We start from the raw sequence: 24,567 nt of genomic DNA, 5'->3' as shown, positions 1-24,567 counted from the left end.
ATTACAATGGAGGACCTGGTTCAGAGAAGAGGCTCAGATTATTGAACAATGGAGTAAAGCTAGAGGTAGGGAAATCTCCCAAGATCTAATTCTTGAAAAAGGAGACTATGCTACTATAGAAGGCAAGTTCTATATGATGACCACACCCTGGATTTATGCCACACAAGCATCTTTGAATGCATGGAACAGAGCTGGAGAATTTGGAAAGAAAGTTGAGTTATTTACTATAGTTGTGCAGGGGCCAAAGGAAGTCTGTACAGATTTCTTACAAAGAGTGACTTCAGCAGTAAATAGAATGATTCCAAATTCAGAAGCTAGACAATAATAATTGACTCTCTGGCTTTTTAGAATGCCAATTCTCTGTGCAAAAGGATAATTAGGCCATTAAAAGCAAGGTCAGCACCTTTGGGGAAATGGATAAGAGATATAATTAATATAGAATCTCATGAACATGATGATGCATGGATAGAAGAGGTGATTTCCAAAGGTTTGAGGAAAAATCGAAATGACAAATGTTATAATTGTGGCAAAGAAGGTCACTTTAACAGAAATTGTAGACAAAATATTCCTAGAAACAAGGCTTTTTTCCTAAGAAAAATTCATTCAGAGCACATCCCCTCTTTTCTGGATAATGCGGAAGGTGTGGCAAAGGCAGGCATTGGCCTAATGAATGTAGGTCAATGAGGAATATTCATGTTAATCCTTTGCCATCAGGAAGCTCCATGAGGGGCTATACCAAATTCGGCCGCTGTGCTAAATCCAGTTCAGTCCTTTCCTGCCATCCTAGAGAAAAACTCCTTTCCAGAGCAATTAAATAACCTAATGCCTATTTTAAGAAACCATACTGCCCTGGATGATAGAACAGTTATAGAAAGGAGACCAAAAAATTCAGGAGAAACCATAAAGCAAATATTTTGGCAAACTTCTATAAATGAACAAAGATCAAAATTAAAAATATGAATAAATGATATTGTCATTGAAGGTTTGGTAGACACAGGTGCAGATGTAACAATAATTACATCGTAATCTTGGCATTCAAATTGTCCTCTTCAGGATGTAAATGTTCAGTTTTAGGGATCGGAACTTTATCTCAGGTAAAACAGAGCATGAGATGAGCTGAATATATAGGACCAGAAGGACAGAGAGGATTATTAAAATCATATGTAGCTGTACATAGCAATGAATTTGTGGGGACATGATTTGTTATAGCAATAGAATATTCATATTAACATTCCCTCAATCATAGGAACAAACTATAAATTATCGTATGTTTCTGGGAAAAATATTAGAAGGTTTTATAAAGAACAGTCACCAACCATTCAGGTTGTGCAAGAACAGGGCACAACAGCTGCTGCTATTTCAAAGGCATCAACAGCCCTACCTTTAAAATGGCTGACAGCCAAACCTGTCTGGGTTAAGCAATGGCCTTTAACAATAGAGAAACTGCAGGCTTTAGAACAGTTGGTACAGGAGCAACTAGATGCTGAGCATATTGAAGAATCAACCAGCCCTTGGAATTCTCCTGTATTTGTTGTTAAAAAGGAATCTGGAAAACGGAGAATGGTAACAGATTTAAGAGCTGCTAATAAGGTGATTCAGCCAATGAGCTCTCTATAGTATGGCATCCCTTTGCCTTCTCTATTACCTAAAGGACGGCCTTTTAAAATTATTGATTTAAAAGACTATTTCTTCACTATACCTTTGCAAGAAAAGGACAGAGAAAAATTGCCTTTATGGTGTCTACTTATAATAATTCTCAGTCTACTAAGAGATATCAATGGGAGGTTCTACCATAGGGAGTGTTAAATAGCACCACCCTGTGCCAATTTTTTAAAGTCAGCCATTGGAAATAATATATAAGCAATTTCCGCAATCTATAGTTTACCATTACATGGATGGTATTTTGCAATCTGATTCAAATGTAGATACTTTAGAAAGAATGTTTGAAGAAGTAAAGAAAATTTTGCCTTGTTAAGTATTACAAATTGCTCTTGAAAAAATATAAAGAGGAGATTCTATTAATTATTTAGGCTATGAAACAGGGTAACAGAAAATTAAACCCCAAAAGGTGCAAAATAGGAGAGACCAATTGCAGATTCTTAAAGACTTCTAAAGACTGTTAGGAGACATTCCCAGCTATGACTCACTATTGGGATAAAACCTGATGAACTGATTAATTTAAACAAAACCTTAAATGGTGACAAGAATTTAAATAGTCCCAGGGAATTATCGGGAGAAGCTGAAGGAGAATTGACTTTTATTGAAGAAAATTACAGAAGACATATGTGGAACATGAGGATGCAAGCCTTAACTGCATTCTGGTCATATCACCCTCCAAATATTCCCCAATAGGAATTTTAATGCAGAGGGAAGATATTATCTTAGAATGGACCTTTTTACCACACAAACCAAATGAAAAAATTAAAAACTTATGTGGAAAAGTTCTCTGAATTAATTCTAAGAAGAAAATTGATACTTCATCAATTAGGAATAGACCCAGCAGAAATTATAGTACCTTTCACTAATGATGAAATTAACAAATATGGGAAGAAAGTAAACTCTGGCAAAGAGCTTGTAGTAATTTTTTTTTTGGAGACATTAACAACAACTGTCCCCAAAGCAAGTGAGTTTGTCTTAGGAAGATGGAAATCCTGGGTACAAGACTCAGCGTTCTGTGGGTTCTGGGACTGGGAACTCAGGTTCTGAACTTGAGTGGCAAGTGCTGTAAACACTGAGCCATTTCTCCAGCCCACGGAATCTTGTTTTACACTTTAAAGAAAGTGATAAATACACAAGGCCCTTGAGAAGGATCAAAAAACAACAATAACAAAATCACAAAGGCCGAGCCTTCCCTCTTACTCTTTAGTGCCCCCAGCAGTTCATGAAAATCACTCCATCATGTTAGGGTCTAGGTTGTGTCCAATAAAGGGTTTGTCACAAGGTTGTGACTCAACTTGTAATTTTTGGAACTTTGAAATAATATTTCTTAGAAACCATACCTCTTTTTCCTTAATCATCTTACCCCAAATTCACTTTTTCCTCTTTTCTGTACTCATGATTACAAGAAAAAAAAGGTTTTTTTTTTTTTGCTTGTGTTTAAATATCTTAATTTTTCATCAAGTATTGTTTTAATATGAATACTAGAGGAATACGCAGTGCTGGTAGACATTATAGCAGTATGGTCTTTTGCGGGGGAGGGTGTTGAGACATTGTCTGACATAGGACAGGTTGCTCTTGAATTTGATAGGTAGATGAGAATCTCCTTAAATTCTGATCTTCCTAACCCTACCTCCCAAATGCTGGGATTACAGGTGGGCACCATCATGCCTTCATGTGGTGCTGAAGACTGAGCTCAGTGCTTTGTAAACACTGGATAATCACTGTACCAACTGGGCACTATATCTGGGTGGACTGTAGTCTTGAAGGAACGCCACAAAATAATGTGACATGTCAGGACCGCAGGATTTGGAAGTGTTTCAAAAAGCCAATGAGAGCTCAGTGGAGGTGGGAACACTTCCTGAAGCAGGAATTTTAGTTCAGAATTAAGAATAGATTGGGTTTGGAGGAGCAAGTGAAGAGAAAAGCACACTGTGAGCAGGCACATAGAGGCTGAACTGGCAGATATCAGTTCAAAGGACTCAGCGGCTGGCATGTAGATCTGTGTTGGGCAGAAGGGAACTGGGCTTCATGGGACAAGACAATGGAGAGCCTGGATGTGCAGTGATGCCTCTTGGGCAGCAGAGAGACTTTCACTGAAAGTCTCTCTGCTTTTACATCTGTAGCCTACCTTCTGACTCCATCACTGGATGGCAAGAGGTTGAAGGTAGAACCCTGGCTAAAAGGTATAGACAGAAAGTTAAGCAAACTATAGGTATTGTCACTTTCCTACCCAGAACAATAATATATATATATATATATATATATATATATATATATATATATATATATATCACACATACACACACTATAAAAGAACCAGTCTTTGGAAAGTCTTCGAAAACAAGTAAAACCACTTGAATCTTTGCAACTTTGCCCACATTTGATTCTGTGACAGCAACTACTCCTGATGCCTGTCATAAGTGTATCCTTGCCCTGCTTGTTTTTGCCTATAGGTGAGCTCATGGTGAGGTTCATGGATGCAATCATTTGAATTCACTGACTCTTAGCTTTCCTTTGGAGTTTACACTTAAAACACCAATATCCTGTGCTTCCATTTATGATCGCCCTTTGTTCTTTAAATAGTGCTTTCATTAGTGTTATCTCCTTTGAACCTTTATTGAAAATACCCATGAAGCAAGCCTGAGGTCAGGCTTTTGCTTTGTTCATTTACACAACCAAAGCATGCTTTCTTACCCAACAGAAAAGGCAACACTCTGATTATTTGAAATGAAAACATTTGAAACTATTACAGAGACCCAAAAATTTAACACATGGACCCTTTTTTCTCTGTGTAAGTATGTATAGTATTGTAAGAATATCTATAGTAGATCCCCTCTGTCTGCTATCAAGTTCAGAATGATCAAAACAGTACAGACAGCAAGGGACATGATATAGGAATTAAGAACATAGACTCTGGGGCTACATGATACTCAACTTTTACATCCAACCAGCATGCTATGAAGAAGCACATCAGCATGCATCAGGTACTCTGGTCTGCACTCTGGTTAAAGCCTTGGTGGGTAGCCAGTACCCACAAGGCAGACATCTGAATGCAGTAAGAACAAATATGTCTTCAGACAATTTCAGTGGAATAGAAATGAAATGTCCTGCCGAACCCTGCCCAAATCTAGGAGTCATACACAAAATAAACATCATCTTAAATTCGAGGTAGTTCTGTGGAGGTAGAACTCAATGCTCACATGATTTTCTGACCTTCCAGTCTGATAACAGGGACTGTGTCCAGTAGAAGATGCAGTTGAGCGGGTTGAGCTTATGAGAGAATGCCTGGTAAAGAGAGCTCGAGAGTATAAATAAAGATGAAAGAGGCTCTGTATAGTGAAGGACACAATGAAGAGCAGATTCACAGCTTTATCACACCATCCATCTCCTACATGGTTGAGGGATTTGTCCAGCTCCCCTGGATAAGGAGCTAGATTGAGCACAAGCGAGGTCTTGTCAAGAAGGTGGAAGACAAAATATTACATGTTTCCTCTAAGGAGCTTAATCCACCTAGCATCTGTCTGTCTGTCTATCTTCTATTCATCAAGTCTTCCTACCTATGGCCTTAAAGTAGAGGGCATTATCTGGGGGAAAGAGAGGACAATGGATGGCAAAGTACAATGATATATTATAAAATTTTAATAATGAACCCACTGCTTTGCATGTTAACTAAAATTTTTAATTAAAAACTTTAAATTTACGCATGTGCACATGTGTGTGTGTATGTGTGTATGTGTGTGTGTGTGTGTGTGTGTGTGTGTGTGTGTGTGTGACATGTGCCTGCAGGTACCCTTGAAGACAATGAGAGGGTGGTAGAGCCTCTGGGACTGGAGTTATAGGTGTCGTAAACTTGCCTTACTTGGGTGTTGGGAACGGAACACAGATCTACAAGAGCAGTAAAGTGCTCTTCACTGTTGAGCCATCTTTCTAACCCCTTGGTTTGTTTGTCTTCTGCTTATGTTTTTAAAGATCAAGTCGTGACCTTGTGGGTCTATGAGATATGCAGAGATGTGTAGGAAACAAACATGAAGGGCAGATATTAGCATATGCTTGGATGTTGGTCTGAAAAGAAAGCTTAAAGTTTGTTTTCTAGGTACAGAAACCAAGACCAACACAGAACTGACTGTAAACTGAACACAGTATAATTGGAGGTTACAAAAGGATTGAATTTCAGGTTAGGTTTGGTGAGAAAAATCCCAGTAGATAATGTAATTAAATAGGGTTTCCTGATAGACTAGGAAAACAAAAGCAGGATAAATATAAGCACTGGCTTCTTTTTTGGGTCTGAGACTAGAGAAGGCGTTCTAACAGTTCAACCTACACCACCACACAGGACAGCGCTCTTCTTTTTGGAGGTTAAATAACACACTGTGTGTGTACAGTTGTCCTCATTGTTTTTCAGCTACAACAGAAATATCCAACAAGACACAATACTGGGTCTAGGCAAATGGCTCAGCGGGTAAGAGTGCTTGCATGAAAGCAGGAAGACCAGAATTCAAAATCCCAGCAGTCATGTTAAAAAGCAGGGAATGGCCACACACGCCTGGGACCCCAATGTTGAGGACCAGAGACAAGCGGATCCCAGGAGCTTACTAGCCAGTTCAGCTGAAATGATGAGCTTCGAGTTCAGGGTGGGAGCAAGTAAGGTTGAAAGCAATAGAGGAAGATGTTAGACATGTGTCCTCATAGACATATACAAGTGTGCATGCCTGCACACATGTGTATATGCCTACAACACATGCACATATACCATACACATACAAACAAGACAACCGTAATGCTACATATCTGTGCTGCAGTCTTTTGGGTGGCAATTCTGATGAGGGTCATGGAAGCCCCTAATGGCTCACCTTTCCTCCTGCCTGTCCCCCTCAGCCTACAGTATGATTTATACCCACCCCATGCCTCCCAACCCCAGGCGATTTCAACATCCAGGCTAGAAAGGGAGAGATTTACCCAAGTGAAGTCAGACAGGTCAGAGGCCTCTCTGGGGACAAGTCAGATCAAGCTGTTGTGTTCCCCCTAGACCCAAACTAGAGACTGTGCAGCGGAATTCTGCCCAGGGGAGGACTCTTGTTAGGAGTTAGCAGTCGCTTCTGGCCTGGCTGTCTAGAGTAGTGCATCTCAGATGACAATAAAGTCCAGTGTTACTTTCTGAGGATGTTATTCAGTGCTACTTGCTTAATTCGGAAGTTGTACTCAGCATTCAATTGACTTGATATTACGAAGTAAAAATGAAGACAGGAATGTTGGCTTAATTCTGACAGTCTTGATGATAGAGATTTGGAGAGGAGGTGATGATCAGTGGGCAGGCTCTAAGTGGAGCCAGGGTGATCTAAACCAGAAACAAGCCCACTGCGGTTACAGTTTGATCACGACTCAATGTATGGAGCCAAGGCTGTGGATCAAGTCAAAGTCTCACATGTGCCGTGCATACCATGGGCTTCTCTCCAGAAGCCAGACTCTTCTGGATCTCCTGAGTCCAGCAATTTACAAATAAGATGAATGGATGTATCCTTGAACTGGGGACAGTGGGACATCCAAAGGCCACCTGTGTACCATCTGCCTTCTGCCTTCGGGGAGATGTAAGCTGAAGTCACCCTGTATGTGTTGAATGTCTCATATATGAATTCTATTTCTCCAGGGGCCTCCTTGGACAACCTTGTAATGGTCACATAGAATCACTAGCAAGAAGGTATTTGTGTAGAATTTTTACACATCCAACTAGAATCCTTATTTTTCATCCCTTTGAGAAGAAGAATCTAGACCATGGCATGAACTTACCTGATTTATAAGTTGTAGGCAAGGTGTTTACACTGCACACCCCTAGTAAGATTCATCTGCAACTTAGCTGTTGCCGTGGAGACAGCCAGAGCATTACAGTTTGAATTGTTGGGTATTGAAGGGAGCTGAATTCATGACTTTACTAAAAATATACACACCGTGAACGTATACTGTGTTAGAGAGTGGTCATGACCACTTCTTTAATGAGTTATTTTGTTCTTTCTTTCTAGGTCCTTGGGTGTGGCTCTGTTGCCCAAGCAGTCCTCAGCCGAGGTCATCTTGGTGGAATAGTCACTATGAATATGGGATTTGCAACAGCAGTTGTGATGGCTATTTATGTCACTGGCGGTGTCTCTGGTATGCAGTAGAAGTCATTATTACAGCTATTAATGCAACTGTTCCAATGTACTAGCGGGATTGGCTGATTTACATGTTTTATGTATTATGTTTCTATAATCCTAAGGAATATGTATGGATATCTTTTTATAGATGATAAAATTTAAATGCCAACAAATAGTTAAGTGGCTTATGTGAAGGCAACATTGAACAAGGACCAGATGGGGTTAGCACTCATACCTGAGCCATCCCTGGCTACTGCAGGGTATACTCCAGCAATCAGTACTTCTTATTTTATGAATCTCATGTTTGGAAGCCATTTCCCAGATAAACCTGTGACTAGCTCAGCAAAGGCCATACCAGCAGAGGCAAGTTCTTGGATTTTTATCAGCTATAATCAGAGTGGCTAGGTCTTTCACAATGTCAACTCTGTCTTCATGACAGTATGTGCCTGAGCTAGAAAACATTAACCTGGTTTTTCCCTAGTGGCCAGGTTGACCATGGCCATTTATAGGGCTCTGCAAAGCAAAATGATGGTGTGCTATTGAATGCAGTCTGGAAACTTAGGAGGGGACCTGGGGCAGGACCAGGTGTTCTGAGCCATAGTGGAGCTACTGTTATGAATTATAATGTAAATATCTGATATGTAAGATATCTGGCATGTGATCCCTGTGAAAGGGTCCTTACACCCTAAAAGGTCATGACTCACAGATTAAGAACCACTAGTTTAGAGTATTTTGCCTGCTTGATATCCTGAACTGAACATCGTCAAGAAATCATTTGGTACTAATTCCCCTCAGATTCTGTTAGTGTAATTGACCCTGGCCACTGCCACTGCAGGTCATGGATCTTTGCATTCATTGTTATCTTTGGGGGCTTGAGAAGTCATTGTAGGGGGAAAGGGTTGAAAGGAGCAGCAGGAAGAAGGATAAGAGGGAGCAGGAAGATGGCAAAGAGCTGTCCCCTCTGCCCTGGGGACTGAGTCCGAGCTCTTGGGAATGAGAATCTGAAATGACTTGAGGGCTGCATTTCCAGGTCAGGCTTTGACTCTGACCAAGTTGGTTATGAGAGGCTGCGAGAGCACCCAGACCCCATAAAGTGGTGGATGAGCCCGACTGGTGAATGATAGTGTTGGGTTGGAATGGGAACACGTATCATGACTCTGTGTGGAACTAGCGTAGTTCGTGCTCTGAGCACCGATGACTCAGCAATGTGCAGGGGCAACACACGTGTGTTCCATGACAGCTACACAGACCACAGAATAAGTCTTAGCATCAGTGGTCACAGGCAGGAATCAGAGAAGAAAATTGTGCGGGAGGTGTCTCTATCAAGATGGCTGTACCTAACATGGTTTGTAGCCTCACGGGAAGCTCTTTTTGAGAACTCCCAAGAACAACCAAAGCATGCCAGACATGAATATAAATGTTGTCCTATTTTGTGGCCACAGACTGGTGAAGTCAGTGGCCTTTCACTTTTAAATATAAAGAATCAATTTTCTATAAAGGAGTTTTAGCATCCTGCTCCATTGTGAATGTGTCATTCAACCAATCAGAGCTTATTGTTATACACACCTAATTATTATACACACGTAATTATGTAATATGCTACTCAAAGCATGTAGGCTGCCTGGTGGTAACTTTTTAAAAGTAGCATGTGTATGTGTGTGTGCACACATGTGTGTGTGTAGACATGCATATATGTCATAGAATGCACACAGAGTCCGTAAGTTCTCTCCTTTTACCATGTGGGTCTCAGGGATTGAATTCAGGTTGTTAGGCTTGGTGGTAAGTGCCTCACTGCACCCTCTCAGGTATCTCAGTGGATCCTGTTGGTGACTATTTTTGACATAATTTCTAAGTGAATTAATTGAAGAAGCGGAATAGCCTTGCTCAGTGACAGGACATTTGTTAAGGTATCTATCACAGAACTGTGGAAGGGTGATAGGGAGTTCACCTAGAACAGAATCTTTGAAAAGTTCACTTAGCTCACCCATGACCCACATCTTGAGCCTGCTTGACCCCGACTGTTCCCCGAGGGGGTTCTTTTCGTGACTAATATGGTCATCAAAGCAACCTTGGCAGAGTGGATATTTGAGAGCAGGACTCCCTGACCCTAGTGCTCATGTTCTTTCCACTACGCTGCTCTGGCCATGCAGATCTGTAGGAGGTAGGCTATGTAGCCCTCTGGACTCCAGCCATTGCTCCCTGGCCCTTTCTGGACCCTCTGTCACCCCTTAGCCCCTTCTCCTCATTCATGTCCAAAGCTCCCTCCCAGATCTATCCTCTCTGACCCCCAAGCAGCTGTCCCTGGACTTCTGTCATGTACATCAACTAAACAAAGCCCCTTGATTATTTCATCCGATCTCTTATCTAAAATGCCTACAAAGTGGCTGACATCACATGAGACCCAAGACTAACTGGGCTTCCAGGGTGCTTGCAAAATGTAAACCTACCTGTGGGAATTTTTGTCTTAGGAGAGAGCTTGTTCTAGAAGCCTTACCTGGCAAGGCACTTCACAGGGATGGTTTGGATCAGAGGTGAGTTTTTATGGCCCTCTTATCCTTCCACAGTGAGAGCCTGCATTAGATCACAGATTCTGCCCTGTTAGAGTGGATTAGCCACGTCTTTTATCCTATCCAGTACCTTGGCTTATCTGCTGTTCTCAGGCTCGTCTCCTCTAAGCTCAGAGACCCTCTTCTCTAGGCTCAGACTCTCTCCCCTCTAAAGTCTATAAATGTAAGGCATTTCATTTGTTCTGTGGGCTGCTGTTGGATCCTAGTCCCCGCATCCCTAGCCCGCCCTGTGTTAACTAAAGGACTCTCCACGCAGCCACAAGGAGAAGAGGAACAGATGCAGCCGGCTCCAGGAATTTCTCGTCAGTCTTTGTGTTTGTCCAAATTCATGCTTCCAACCTTCCTCCTAAGCTGGCAAGTCCCCACAGTTAAAGTGCGCATAAGGATTCGGGAGATCCCCCACGCTTTGACATACTGGAATTTCCTTGCTCATGTTCACTGGAGTTGAAAGGCGGGGGGGCGGGGGTTGCCTCTGCGGGTTAGCAGCCAAAAACCCACTTGTCAACCTTGAACAGGAGACTCGTGAAAAGCATGGCTCTCTTTGTGGGGGCTGGGCTTCTAGAACGGGCATGACCATGGTTCTGATGAGGGCCAGGGTTCAGGGTTGTCATCGCCCTCATAATCACCATCAGGCTTGTCGTCATCTCTCTTGTTCACATCTCCCCTGAATGCCCACATTTCACTGTGCTCAGTTTGGAAATGATTTTAATCCCCTCCCACATGAAATGCCGTCCCTGTTCTCCAGGTTCACCTTGTGCCCCACCACCTTGCAAGCTCAGATGTGCATATGTGTAACACACTTTGAGATTTATTTCTAATTATGTGCACTTGTGGGGGTGGGGTGGAGTATGTGCATGTGAGCACAGGTACATGCGGAGTCTAGGAGAGGGCATCAGATCCGCTGGAGCGGCAGTTACAGACGTTTTTTGGGGACATCTGGTGTGGGTGCTGAGAACCAAACCGGAGTGTTCTGCAAAAGCAGTATGAGTTCCTAACCAAAATACCTCTCCAGTCTCAAGGAGGTCTAGAAGGGGATCAAGGGAACCCGGCTCTTAAGTTCAGATAAAGCTAGACTTGGGTTTTGGTTCTTCCACTTGCTGACCACATAGCTGGGAGAAATCTCCTCCTGTTTTGCAGTTTTCCCACCATCTAACTAGAGCAGAAGCCATTCCATTAGATTCTTAGGTCTAAAGAGCACCACAGTGATGCTATCTGACCAGTCACTCAGTAAATGTTGTAGTTGAGTCCCCAGCTGCGTGAGATCATCACTGAGCACAGAGCAAACCTCTCTGACTGATTACGTAGCGAGGCTCAGGAAACTGATTTTGCTACTACCTACAGCTTGGGTTGGGTTGAGGAAGTTGTTGCCACATTTCTGTGTGAGAGAACACACTGTTCACACAGAGGAACCCAGGAGGGTCCATCCAGACAGGGCAATCACCTCCAACAAAGCCCTTCTGCCTCAGGGACAGGCACAGGGCATCTGCCAAGACATCGCCCCTTCCCAGTGTGAAGAATGGCTTCACAGCTTCTATGCACGTGCTGAAGAATTGTTAGATATGGACTTAAGCCTCAGTTGCCTTAAAAATATATGCACAGTAATAGTTTGCATCAAATTACTTATGGTATTCCTTAACTGATGGCTAAAACTCCACTTTTCTTTTTTGATTTCCAAGACAGGGTTTCTCTGTAGCTTTTGGTGCCTGTTCTGGAACTAGCTCTTGTAGACCAGGCTGGCCTCTAACTTAATGCAATCAGCCTGCCTCTGCCTCCAGAGTGCTGGGATTAAAGGCGTGTGCCACCACCGCCTGGCTAAAACTCTACTTTTAAAAAAACGAGTTGCTTACACAGTTTTTAATGTCTGAGTCCCTTTTCATCAGATAAAGATTCTAAACCATCTTTAATCGTGCAATGGATTGTTAGTTTCCCTCGCCCAACACTCATCTGTGTTTCTGTTTCCCTCTCCCCACGCCCACTCTCTGGCTTCTACCCGCTGACTGTCTCCTCTTCCTTGCAGGAGGCCACATCAACCCAGCTGTGTCTTTTGCAATGTGCGTCTTTGGAAGGATGGAGTGGTTCAAGTTCCCATTTTATGTGGGAGCCCAGTTTTTAGGAGCCTTTGTAGGGGCTGCAACTGTCTTTGGCATTTACTATGGTGAGTACTGACCCAGAGTCCAAAGATTTGGAGGGCTAGTGGGGCATCCTATGGAAGCTTGAACTCGGTAGGAGGCATGAGACTGAGCAAGAACAGGAAGCGTTGTGACAATGAGGCCCATGTTACCAACAGAGCCAATTTATGAAGCCTTTTAATAAAATCTGTGAATCGGCTTTTTAATCTAAAGATGTTTATCTGTGTGGGTCTTTGTTTGCTTGTTTGTTTTTGCCTGTACATATATCTGTGCACCACCTGTGCATCTGGTTAGCACAGAGGCCAGAAAAAAGTAGCAGAGTCCCTGGAACTGGAGTTACAGACCATAGAGAGATACCATGTGGGTTCTGGGACCCAAAACTCAGGTCCTCTCCGGAAGAGCAGCTAGACTTCTTAACTGCTAAGCCACCTCTTTAGGTTCCAAAATATGAATCTTAAAATGGGAGGGTACAACTTCTAAGAACCTAGTTTTGGGTCCTCCCTGCACTATACTATGAACACAGACAAAATGCCAGTGGGCTCTGTGCTGCTTTCTCTGACTTGACTACAAATGGGATCCTGCCTGGTCTTGAAAGCTGTGGCCCTGGAGTTATTCAGGTTACGCATCTGGGAACATGCCTTTAAGGAAGAAGCACAGCCAAGAAGCAGGCTGAGGGGGAGTCTTTGCCCCGACTAGCCCACAGTTGGAGCATCTGCTCAGGAGCCGACTGAAGAAAAATGTGGTCCTGGAGATCACAGACCCAGGACTGAACTGAGACTGTGGCAGTCAGTAGCCCTGTGACTTAAACACATACATGGGAATGAAGCTTAAGGGCACATTCCCATAATCCTGGCACCCGTGAGGATGAATGGTCAGGAGTTCAATGCCATTCTCAGCTACAAAGCAAATTCTAGGCCAGCCTGGGTGATTTGAAATTTTGTCTCAGAATAAGTAATAAATAAGTAAACATTTAAATCCTTAGACCACATAGGTCCCAGTTTCCTTCTCTGGAAAAGGAGAGGCTCCCAAAGTCCTTAAGGCTAAGGAATCTTAGGGTTCTGTGGTGCCAGCTGTAACATACAAGCTGCTTTGCATTCAACCCAAGATGAACCTTAGAGTGTTTTGAATGGCAAACTTAAGACACTGATAATCCAAACCCTAAGGAAACAGGTTGTACAAGGAGCCCCTCCCCACAGTGTCTCTCTGAGAATTAAATGTCTAAGGGATATCTGAGGTCAGAAACTCAGGGGGCCAGCAGCTAGGCAAAGAGAGGCATGGGGTAGGTACTGTCTGTATCAGTGACATCCAGTTTCCCGGCTCTGAGGGCTCTACAGGCCATCCATAGCATCTTCATTCTTCTGGTACACCTTCAGGTTCTGAAGTAAATTTTTAGGGGCACTAGAGAGAACTCTAGGAGTTATGACTTCCGCTTAGTTAAAGTTAAAGTCACACTTTGGTCTTAGGTCAATCTTGAAAATTCCGAGAATTACACCCACACCCCCAAAGAAGGTTGTTCTCTCAGATCCCATGGACTAAGGTCCTGGTCCAAGTTTAGAGCTGTTCTGCTTTGATTCCTGTTGCTGTGACAAAAATACCTTGAGCAAAAGCGTTTAGAAGAGGGTTTATTTCAGCTCCTGGGTCATGGTGTATCACGGAAGGAAGTCAAAGCAGGGACTCAAGCAAGAGCTTGAAACAGAAAACATGGAGTGTTTGCTGACATCCAGGCTCAGGCACACACAGCTTTCTTATACAGCCTATAACCTCCTTGAAGACTGGTGCCAGCCGCAGAGAGATGGACCCATCTTCATCAGTTAAGAAGCAAGACAACCCCTCATGTACATAGCCACAGGCCAATCTAATCAAGGCAATTTCTTGGTTGAACTCCCCTCTCAGGTTACTCTAGGCTATGTCACAGCTTAATTAAAGCCAACCAGAACAGCCTCCTTCAGCCCTTTCTAGAAAACACTAATGTCCCTGAGCTCTGTCTTCCATAGATGGACTCATGGCCTTTGCTGATGGAAAATTGCTCGTCGCGGGAGAAAATGCAACAGCATTCATTTTTGCAACATACCCAGCTCCATTCATATCTCTGCCAAATGCCTTTATAGACCAAGTAAGTGGAGAGTCAACAAGGACCTGATTTAGGTGGAATGACATGATAGAACGTGGGGATAGGCATGGGGTGCGTATTGGAGCATTGTAGGCCTGTGAAAAAGGAAGGGTTGTGTTTCCAAGTCAGAGGTCCTTATATGAACTGAGCTTTCCTGACAATGATTTGCCCTTGAAGATGCTGATGCCACTAGAAGGGTTCTCAGCTTCCTTTTTAATGCACATAGGTGTTTCATATTAGTTGAGATCAAGACAAAGAGTAGCTGCCCAGACTAGAGGCAAATGAGGTCCATTTCACTTCTAGCGCTAAGGGTGATAGCTACAAGAGATGGCATCTCTGTCTACCTCCAAGGACTATGAAATATGGTGGTGAGCCTGGGGTGTCATGAATCTGCCCTATCTTTCCATGAGGCTGAGATTTTACCTGACTCTCAAGGGAGGTAAGCGTCTCAACTAGATTGATATTTAAAGTAACTTCTGCTGGTTGTGGTGGCACACACCTCCCTGTCATTTGGGAGGCAGATGCTAGAAGGAGATATTCGGCTTCCTCTTGACAGAGTCCATCACCTGGGAAGCATAAAAAAAACCCAAATTTTGTTTGTAGCACTCCGATTGAACCTGGGGCATTGGACACGGAAGGCAGGCTTTCTATCACTGAGTGCCAAAGTATGTATTATGGGAATTCACAACTGTCTGTAACTTCAGTTCCAGAGGATCTGACACCCTCATACAAATGTACATGCACACAAAATACCCAATGCACATAAAACAAGAATAAACAAATCACAAAAAAAATTTAAAAAGAATGTTTCGATAAATGGCCAAGTCTATAGATTAGAGAAATTATAATTATGCCATTTTTCCTCATAAGGAGAAGGCTTCAGGAAATTTGGCTTGTACAAAATAAAGGCCTTGTCTCCCGAGGACAGCAGTTGCTGGGAGTAGTCGTTGGAGACCAGTCAGGTGGCCTTTAAATAGTAGGCTATAGGAACTGCGGGAGTGATAAACTCTGGATGATGGGCAGCTTGGGACATATTACCTCTCAGGGTCTTTCCACCTCTGATAGTTTAGATGAGCTGATTGGAAACAGAAGTTTAACAAGTAGGGGAAAGTGGAGCTCTCTGAAGAGAAGAGAGTCGCAGGAGGGTTGTTTAGCAGTGTGCAAACAGTATGAGGAGAGACAGGGTAAAGAATACATTGCTGGTGGCATGATGTGGTTCAGGTTCAGGGTCCTTAAATCTCTGATATTAGCTACAGTACAGAAGGTGAGATAGACAAAATTAATCTTTCTGGTTTCAAAGCACTAAGAGTCTATTATCTGGATGCCTCTGGATGATGGGAACTGTTCAACATGCAGCACCCACAAAACCCCAGAGCAATTAGCCATTTATCTTCCGAGCAAACAAGGCAACTGGGGTACCTTGGAATAGACTTTGGGGATGGGTATTCAAGCGTTTTTCCAATTAGTTCAGCTAGCTAACATGTATTTGTTAGACACCTGTGGTTCTAACCCTTTCTTGCTCTAAACGTCAGGGTCAGAGGTTCAACTGATAAGTAAACAAGTGGTTCATTCAAGGTTACAAGGGCAGAGATAAGAGATCAAGTAAAAGCACTAGGCCAGCCCAGGGTTCGACTCTGCCAGAGATGGTCAGGAAGGGCTGTGCAGGCACCAGAGCTCTCTGGAGAAGATGTTTCTCCAAACACAAGTTCTTTTGACTCTGAGTATTTTTGAAAAGTTGGTGAAACACTGAAGGAATTAAACCACAAATTCACCTGCTTCCCTCCCAACCTGCCTCTTCTACTCACCCTCAAACACATGCCTCAACCTCCGTCTACCTAAGTTCCCCCATCTGTAAGGAGAAGAGCAGGGTTTACATCATGGGGATCATTACAACTTCTCAGCGAAATGAAGCACAGGATGGAGCCTGCATGAGGTGGACGTGCCATGCACCCCAGAAAGCTACACTTCGTGTGACAGACAGTCTGTGTACAGTGACTCACAGCTGTCATCTAGGTTGCAAAGCAAAATGATTGCTTAAAAGTTTAGAATTTGGAGAGAGCAGAAAAATCCCACCACTTGAGAGTGCCTGTTAATGTTTTCATTTTTGTTTGTATCTTTTTAAAAGGTGAATTTATAATATTTATTTTCTCAATGTTATAAGCATTTTAAAATGTTACCATATAGTTTTATGTGTACTTAGTGTGAATGTGTGGAAGTGTACATGTGCATGCCATAGCACACATGTGGGAAGCCAGAGCACCACTTTTGAGTGTTGGCTCTCTCTTCAACATGTAGACTCAGGAGACTACATGTTGTTAGGTCATTGAGTTTGGCACCAAATGCCTTTATCTATTGAGTCACCCCAGTGGTACTGTTTACAGCTCTTAGCGTCTCTATAGTAAGTTATGGAATAGACATCCTGTAATGCAGCTCTCTCTTCTGTTATTGATGTTTGCTTCAATGGCTTCCAGTTTCCAGTACAAACAAACCATGCTTAAGTAAAAGTATGTATTTTAAGATAATTTCCCACAGTTTCATTATGTCTATGGTATGAGTTTGGCCTATTGAATTGTATGCATAAACTTTGGTTTTTAGATGCATATTGATAAGAATGGGTTTTCTCTAACCTTGCCACTGTTTGCGTTTCTTTTGTTACAAAGCAGATTTTCCTACTCATTTCACCAGCTTGAGTTTCCCAATAAGAAATTTCCATCCATTCCCTTTGCACATTCATCTATTGCTTTCTTGCTTGCTGTCTTTACATCCAGTCTAAGTCAACCCTCCTCCACTTTCTGATCTTGCCAATTGTCCCTCAGTGTCACTGATGAGCAGCTTAGCAGATAGTGTGGTAGTTGAGGACCAGTCTTCTCCGGAGCTGGACCAGCTGTGTGACCTTCAGCAGGCACCCAATCTGCAATGGGTGACTCCATCAGCATCTGCTTCTAGCATGTCTATGGAAGAGTCACACGCTTGTCCACTATGCTAGCTGTCACTATTTCATGTTTTAAAGATTTATTTATCATAAGTGGATGAGTTCTGCCTTTATATTTATGTGCACCACTTACTTGCAGTGCCTGTGGAGGTCAGAAGAGGGCATCAGATTCCCTGAAACTGAAGTTACAGGTGGTTGTGAGCTGCTGTGTGGGTGCTAAAAACTGAACCCACATCCTCTGCAAGAGCAGCAATCTGACTCTCAGTGTCAACCCCAGTTGTTTTTAATATCTTCACAGAGGGGTAACTTTGGGTGAGCAGGTGGACAGAACAGACTGAACTCTGGAATTCTTTTTCCCTCTCTAGGTGCTGTCTACCATGTTCCTCCTTCTGATTGTCTTTGCCATTTTCGACTCCAGAAACATGGGGGTCCCCAGAGGCCTAGAGCCCCTTGTCATTGGCCTCCTGATCATTAGCCTTTCTTGTTCTCTGAGCCTCAACACTGGCTGTGCCATGAACCCAGCTCGAGACCTGAGCCCCAGGCTCTTCACTGCTCTGGCAGGATGGGGATTTGAGGTCTTCACGTAAGTACCAATGGTAGGGCGGAGAGAAAGAGGTGGCCGATGTCCTGCAACAGAGAGTACTGAGCCTTGACTCAGAGATGCAGGAGCATGCGGACCAGAGAGTAGAGGCTATGGACACTCTGGTTAAACATGAACCATTTTCGTTATATAACTTGTCTACAGATTGACTTGGTGACCAAAGCCAGACTAGAACTGAAATATGATGCTGCCAAGGGACTCCCGAGTCCTTCATTCTCCCAGGAACACTTTATTGGGCATTAGATATGCAGAAGTCACTGTGATAGAGAAGGACATTTCCGAATCAGCCCACACACTAGGATATGGGGCAGAAGATTGGCCTGTTTAGAATCAAAATTAATCTAGTATACCATATAAGATGAGTTGAAAAGGGAGAATCCATGCCAAAAGACCCACACATTGCTGTGGCGGTCCTAGGAACATAGAGTAAATGATGGCTGCCCTGTGTGTGCACTGAACCAGGACCCCGCAAGCAGTCACACCTGGGCACCTCCTCTCAGGACTTCTGTTTCCGGCACAATGTGTCCAGCTTCAAATAAAGCAGACAGGGTCCATACTGTGACAGAGAGATGCTCCAAAAGGGAACTGTGGAACAACCATTATGGCTGCTGCAGGGATAGCACCTTACCTCTAGCCAAGGCTTCCAGGAAGGTTTTTAAACCAGAGAAGAGAGCAGCCACCTTTGCTGGCCTCTTGTAGCAGGGTGCATCCATATTGGGTGTGGGAAAGGAACCTAGAGACGCTGAGAGGGCAGGCTCAGCAACCTCTTGCACAAAGTAATAGTGACATCTGGTGGCAGCCGTGCTGAGTCTCAGTTCTCTCTCCCGTCCAACCCATGTCCCTCCCTGTGAATGAAGGAACTGAAGCTCAGAGGGGGAGTACCTCCTCAGAGACATTCCAGACAGGCCGAGGCAGGTGAGTCCATGAAGGTTTAAGGGAAGCCTGGGCTACATCATGAGTTCCAGGCCACCCTTGAAGGCAGAGTAAGACTCTATCTCAGACAAAATATGCTCTAAACAAAAGGCCACAAGGATCAGTCTGTGGCTATCAAGCATAATCATGCAAAGAGTAGGCTTGGATTCTTCTAGAATCAACATGCTCTCCATTACGCCAGGCAGGAAGGTTTTTAGTTTCTTATGGCTTTAGGGGATGAAACCCAAAGCCTTGTGCATGCTGAACAAGGGCTTTCCCGCTGCGATGCTCTCCAAACCGTTTCCCTGTTAGTTCACAAGAGAAGGCCAGAATCTAGTCAGAGTACAGGGAAATCCTCGCAGGCACCTGTCTATCCTCCTGGTCTCCTGCTTTCCCTGGATTATTCTGAACATTTGTCGTTTTTTAGAAATAGTTTTCCTCAACTGTCTACATCTTTAAATGATATATTTTGTGCTTTTCTTTGCCTAAGCAGTCATAGAAGTCGTTCTTATGGAGCCACTTAATAAACAAACCAACCTCACAAAGTGACCTACTGTCTCCTGAACTGTGCCTTTCCTGCAGTGTACAGACCCTGGGGTATTCTGCAGAGGAAAGGGGAGTGGTGGTTCAAAAGCCTTGCAGGATGAAGCCTGCAGAGTGTGTGTGTGGGCTGGGCCCCCAGAAATAAGCACTGGTTCTGATGATATTCGGCAGACCGTTTAGCGGATAGCTTATGCACTGCCTTAGACTTTCTTTATCTCTAGGAGTCTGCCAGCACTAACTGGGAGTCCCAGAATCTAGCCACATTCTGAGCACCTCTTGTGTTGGTTTTATTCACAACCCCCAAGCTTCACTGTTTGACAATATAGGAAAGACAATTACTGAATAGCCTCTCTAGAGGCCCTCAGTTTGGGCCATGGATTCATGGAGCCATATATTTTATATTTTTACATTTTAATGGGGTATATAGGATGGGTGGTAGACACACACCACCATGTACACATGGAGGCCATAAGACAGCTTGTAAGAATTGTCTCTCTCCTTCCAACACGTGAGTCCTGGGGATCAAACCCAGGGCATTAGGCTGGGCCGCAAGCATCTTTACCCACTGAACCATCTCACTTGCCCAAGTACCATGTTTTCTAAAAGGAAAGTAAATAGGGTGCAATCATTCAGTGGGGTCATTAGGACACTGGACTAGGCTCCTGATGTCAGGTATGCTGCAGAGTCTGGGATGGTATTGGCTGTGCTCTAATGAATGTGCTTATACAAGGTAGGTATGGACACAGAAAGAGTCACTTGTGAATAACAAGGTTAGAGCTAGGGTGGCCAAAAAGTAGCTCACTGACTTCCTGTTTGCTTTCAGAGCTGGGAACAACTTCTGGTGGATTCCTGTTGTGGGCCCGATGGTTGGCGCTTTCTTCGGAGGCCTCTTCTACATTCTTCTTATCCAGCTGCATCACTCAGACCCCGACTCAGAAGTGAAGGCAGAGCCATCTGGGAGCAAGCTAGAGAAATATGAACTCAGCGAAAGCATGTAGTGGTGTGACCAGGTCTAGATTTACTATTTATTTGGTTCTTGCTTCAGAGAAGATGGCATCCGTGTGGTATGCTTTGGTGAGAATTGAGGGTGGGGTGGGGGAAATCGACCCACTTTTCTCTAGCCGTTTGGGACTAACCATTGCAGAGACAGTAAAGAAAACCTCCACCAGTCACCCCTCCCAGAACATCACTGGCAGTCCCCCTGTGGCAGCTTTCTCTCCAGCCTGGTTCATTGCATCTTTGATGGAAGACCGTAGTAATTGCTAAGAATTTAGAAACTTGACCATGGACTTGGTGGGATGGCCTCAGAGACCTTTACTGCCCTGTGTGAAATAATGTCACCAAAGACTCTGCCTTCACAATCTACAAACACAGCATTCCGAAACTGAAAGGCCTAACAGTGACTGCGCTCAACACCTATGAAATGGAAGGAAAGCGTTAACACTCCACCAAGCTGAGCACTGTCTCCGCATAGATGCTGATATTCTCCCAACCTAGGGCTCTAGAAAACGGCAGAAGACAGCTGGGAAGAACTCTGTGACATTTAAAAACCTCAGGACACAAGATAAATTTGGGAAACTGAATGGCTTTTTTTTAATGGAAACCATTTGCCAGATTAATCTCTTGCACTTCCCTGCATTTTAGATGGTATCAATTAATTTCCAGGTCCTTAAGTATATAATAACCTGAAATATGATTTTAACCTTGGTCATGAAAAATACATCGCTCTGTCTTTTTCAGCACAAATGTGTTTTCCTAATGACTCAGTTGAGGACAGACCTCTTGAGTAGTCTGTGGCTGTACTTATCCATGTCCCCAGAAGTCCAAACTAGAAGCTAGTGGAAGCTGACCAGGCAGACTGAAGTTGAGGGTAGAAAGAGTCCCTGGGACAAAAGCTTGAGAGACAGGCTTTATCTCTCACTAAACGTTCTCCTAAGTGTCATCACATTTGATCCCAACAGCCGTCGTCGGAGGGAAATCACCATAGCAGCCATTTTTCAAATGAAAATCTCACACGAATTAAGCAAGCTGTCCTTTGTTTTGCAGGGTGCCTTATGCCTCCCAGGAGCTTGCTAACTGACTGAGGGTGTTAGACATTCCCCCCAGGCTTCTGTGGAAGGGGCATCAGCAGCTTTCAGAACATGTGTGCTTTGTAGAAATACGACTTCAGCTCTTAGGGTGTGAGCTCTCCAGATCCCACATTGTTTGGTATTCCCACTGTCACTGAGGCGCTGATGAAGGAAAGAGTATTAAATACATTTAGGGGGATATTATTGTGTTTAGGATCTCTTTTTTTTTCCATTTGATAGCTACCAAACATCCTTAGTTCAGAGTTTGTCAATAACTGGGAATTTAATTTCCTGTGGGGATTTTAGAAAATATTAATCCCCAGTTAGTCCTTTATGGATAACTCAGGTGACTCAAGCTTCCATCAAGGACTGGAAACATGGACTGGATTGAATTCTATGGGCCTAATTTTTCCTTGAAAGCCAAATATAGTTGTCACAATGGGCTTGCTGGTGGTGTTCAGTGCCTTCAGTTCCTGGTGGATTACAGCATGGTTCTCAATAGTGGCAATTTTGCTTTCTCCTCTCCATACTCAGAACATCTGGAAACATCTGGAGACATTGACGGTTGTGACATCTAGGACTAGGGGAAAGAGTTAATGGTTAGAGATGCTGCCACAGAAAGATGGTATCAAATTCATGTCAGTTATGCCCAGGCTGAGAGACCCTGCAGTTTCTAAACGGTGAGGAAAGAATCAAGATACTGTGGCCCTGAGCCCTAGATTCAGGTTCTATAGGGAACAGAGAATGATCCAGAACACAGACCCTCATGGCAAATTTTAATTCTTAGAGCAGGAAGCAATCCAAAATTTGAGATTTTGCAGGGTAGATTTGTGCAATAGATCATCCATGCAGGTCCTCATTAAATACCACTGGATGATTAATGATCAAGAGTATAAGGAGGAAGTGTGCAGTGTTAGAAGTCCACCCTAGGAAGGATATCTTAATAGAAAAAGCTTCCTTGGCTGGATGTCGGTGGTGCATGCCTTTAATCCCAGCATTCGGGAGGCAGAGGCAGGCGGATCTCAATGAGTTCAAAGCCAGCCTGGTCTACAAGAGCTAGTTCCAAGACAGCTAGGACTGTTACACAGAGAAACCTTGGGAGAGAGAGAGAGAGAGAGAGAGAGAGAGAGAGAGAGAGAGAGAGAGAGAGAGAGAGGAGAGAGAGAGAGGAGAGAGAGAGACAGAGAGAGAGAGGAGAGAGGAGAAAGAAAAGAAAAAGTACCCTTGTTCCATGCTCAGTTCCACTCCTGTCCCAGATCTACTATGAGCAATGTCTCTGCTGGATTCTTCACCAAGAGACTGTCTGTGAAGTTACTTGGTCTACGCCAGCAGTCACCAGCAGAGCCAAGTCCCTCCTTTGAAAAGATCTCCTGTAGGAATTCTAGTTGCAACATTCCTTCCTGCCCCCTTGTCAGTTGAAAAGGTTCCTAGGAACATTTATCTTAACATCAAAACCAGAATTTTCTGTGATTTCCCCGACCAGTTGAGGTTTCAGAGCATGGTTCTACCCAGCAAATAGCTCAGCAATTATTTAATTGTTGAATGGGATAAGTGAAGCTAAAAATATGCTTTGATTCAATCCTTAAGACATAAATTATAATTTAAGTTGCTCTCACACACATCTTGTTACATAAGGTATATCAGCACTCAGCAATATCATCATGGGGAAAGAATTGGAATTTCTGATGACAGAGAATGGTTTATAAGCTTTGTTTAGTCATACAAATGATTGTTCAAATAAAATCTTGTGCGGTGTCCACAGATGAAGTGGAGCTGGTATTAATACAAAGGGGACAGGGGTTAAGGAGCTTTGTCCCAAGAATAGCTCTATCAGAGAGATGGGGCATCTTCAGAACACTGCATCACAGCTTAAAAGCCATTGACAAAAAGCTCATAATGAATGTTTCAAGAACAAAAACAGGCTGTATTAATTCAGTCTCAGGCCATCTCCCCTGACCTTCTTAAGAAATGAATTTGGGCAAACAAAATTCTCCCCGACCCCACCTTGAAAACATCACAATGAGATGTGGGATGTCAGTTCTCAAACTGAGAATCCAAATTCTCTGGGGTAATGAGTTGATCAATTACAGTTCATGGGCATAAATTATGATAGCCCTAGTCAGGGTTACTGTGTGGACCCTCTAGGTCCACATAAAAATAAAAGATAAGCAATAGTTGCAGATAGACAGACAACCAAACAATCAAGGTCCAACCTCTTCTCTCATGAGCAGAGTGGCTCTTATGATGGAGAAGACGTCTCTGCTGTGGTAGAGACTTGGTAGACTTGGGCACACACCAAGTGAGCATGAATAAACTCCAGTTGTCAAGAGAATCCACCAAGCAGTGAGTGGATGCGCAATCTGAATCTCTCAGGGGCTACATTTTGTTTTGCCTTGATGAGTTTCACCTCCCCCCATACACAAAAAAGAAACGAAATAAATGTTGAAGCCCACTGGCGACATGATGGATTATGCTCTTTATCTACTTATGATTTTGGAAGATTAAAACATTTTGTTGTATCCTAAAAACAAACAAAAAACATCGTGGGGGAGGTGCTGGAGTGGTCCAGAGTGCCTGCTGTTTTGTGGAGGCCAGAAGCTGTTTTCAACATGTAAAGCTTCAGAGGAAACCAACGCCCTCTTCTGGCCCCCACAGGCATCTGCATGAACACACACACACACAAATCTAAGAAAGAGTCCTGGGTGCTCAACCTCCCCAACCTCCTCAACCTCCAGAATGTGGAGCATTGAGAAGGACTGCCATTCAATCGGGCTGGAAACACTAGGGGGTGCTAGAATAGGGAGAAAGCAAGAGGCCACACCAGCACTTCAGAGTCTAGGCCCTTAGTCACTCATGGTGTGACGCGGCAGGGCCTCTTATCAGAGTCCCAGCAGGAAATGAGTGTGTAAAGACAGCAGGA

General features: G+C 43.6%; 1 protein-coding gene across 1 annotated transcript in view; it reads left to right on the top strand.

Moving 5' to 3' along the window:
- The window catches only part of Aqp9 (aquaporin 9), a 34,076-nt gene extending 11,986 nt beyond the window's left edge, over positions 1–22,090 (top strand). Inside the window, exons 2-6 of the mRNA XM_038321699.1 lie at positions 7,674–7,800; positions 12,369–12,506; positions 14,475–14,593; positions 17,888–18,105; positions 20,402–22,090. Of these exons, the coding sequence (XP_038177627.1) occupies positions 7,674–7,800; positions 12,369–12,506; positions 14,475–14,593; positions 17,888–18,105; positions 20,402–20,576 (777 nt within the window). The 3' untranslated portion in view covers positions 20,577–22,090. The remainder of the gene's footprint in view (positions 1–7,673; positions 7,801–12,368; positions 12,507–14,474; positions 14,594–17,887; positions 18,106–20,401) is intronic.
- The last annotated feature ends 2,477 nt before the right edge of the window (positions 22,091–24,567 follow it).

Source organism: Arvicola amphibius, chromosome 3 (assembly GCF_903992535.2).
Source record: "Arvicola amphibius chromosome 3, mArvAmp1.2, whole genome shotgun sequence".
Classification (NCBI taxonomy): domain Eukaryota; kingdom Metazoa; phylum Chordata; class Mammalia; order Rodentia; family Cricetidae; genus Arvicola; species Arvicola amphibius.
The sequence above is the reverse complement of the archived record's forward strand: the minus strand, read 5'-3'. Positions and strand labels throughout refer to the sequence as shown.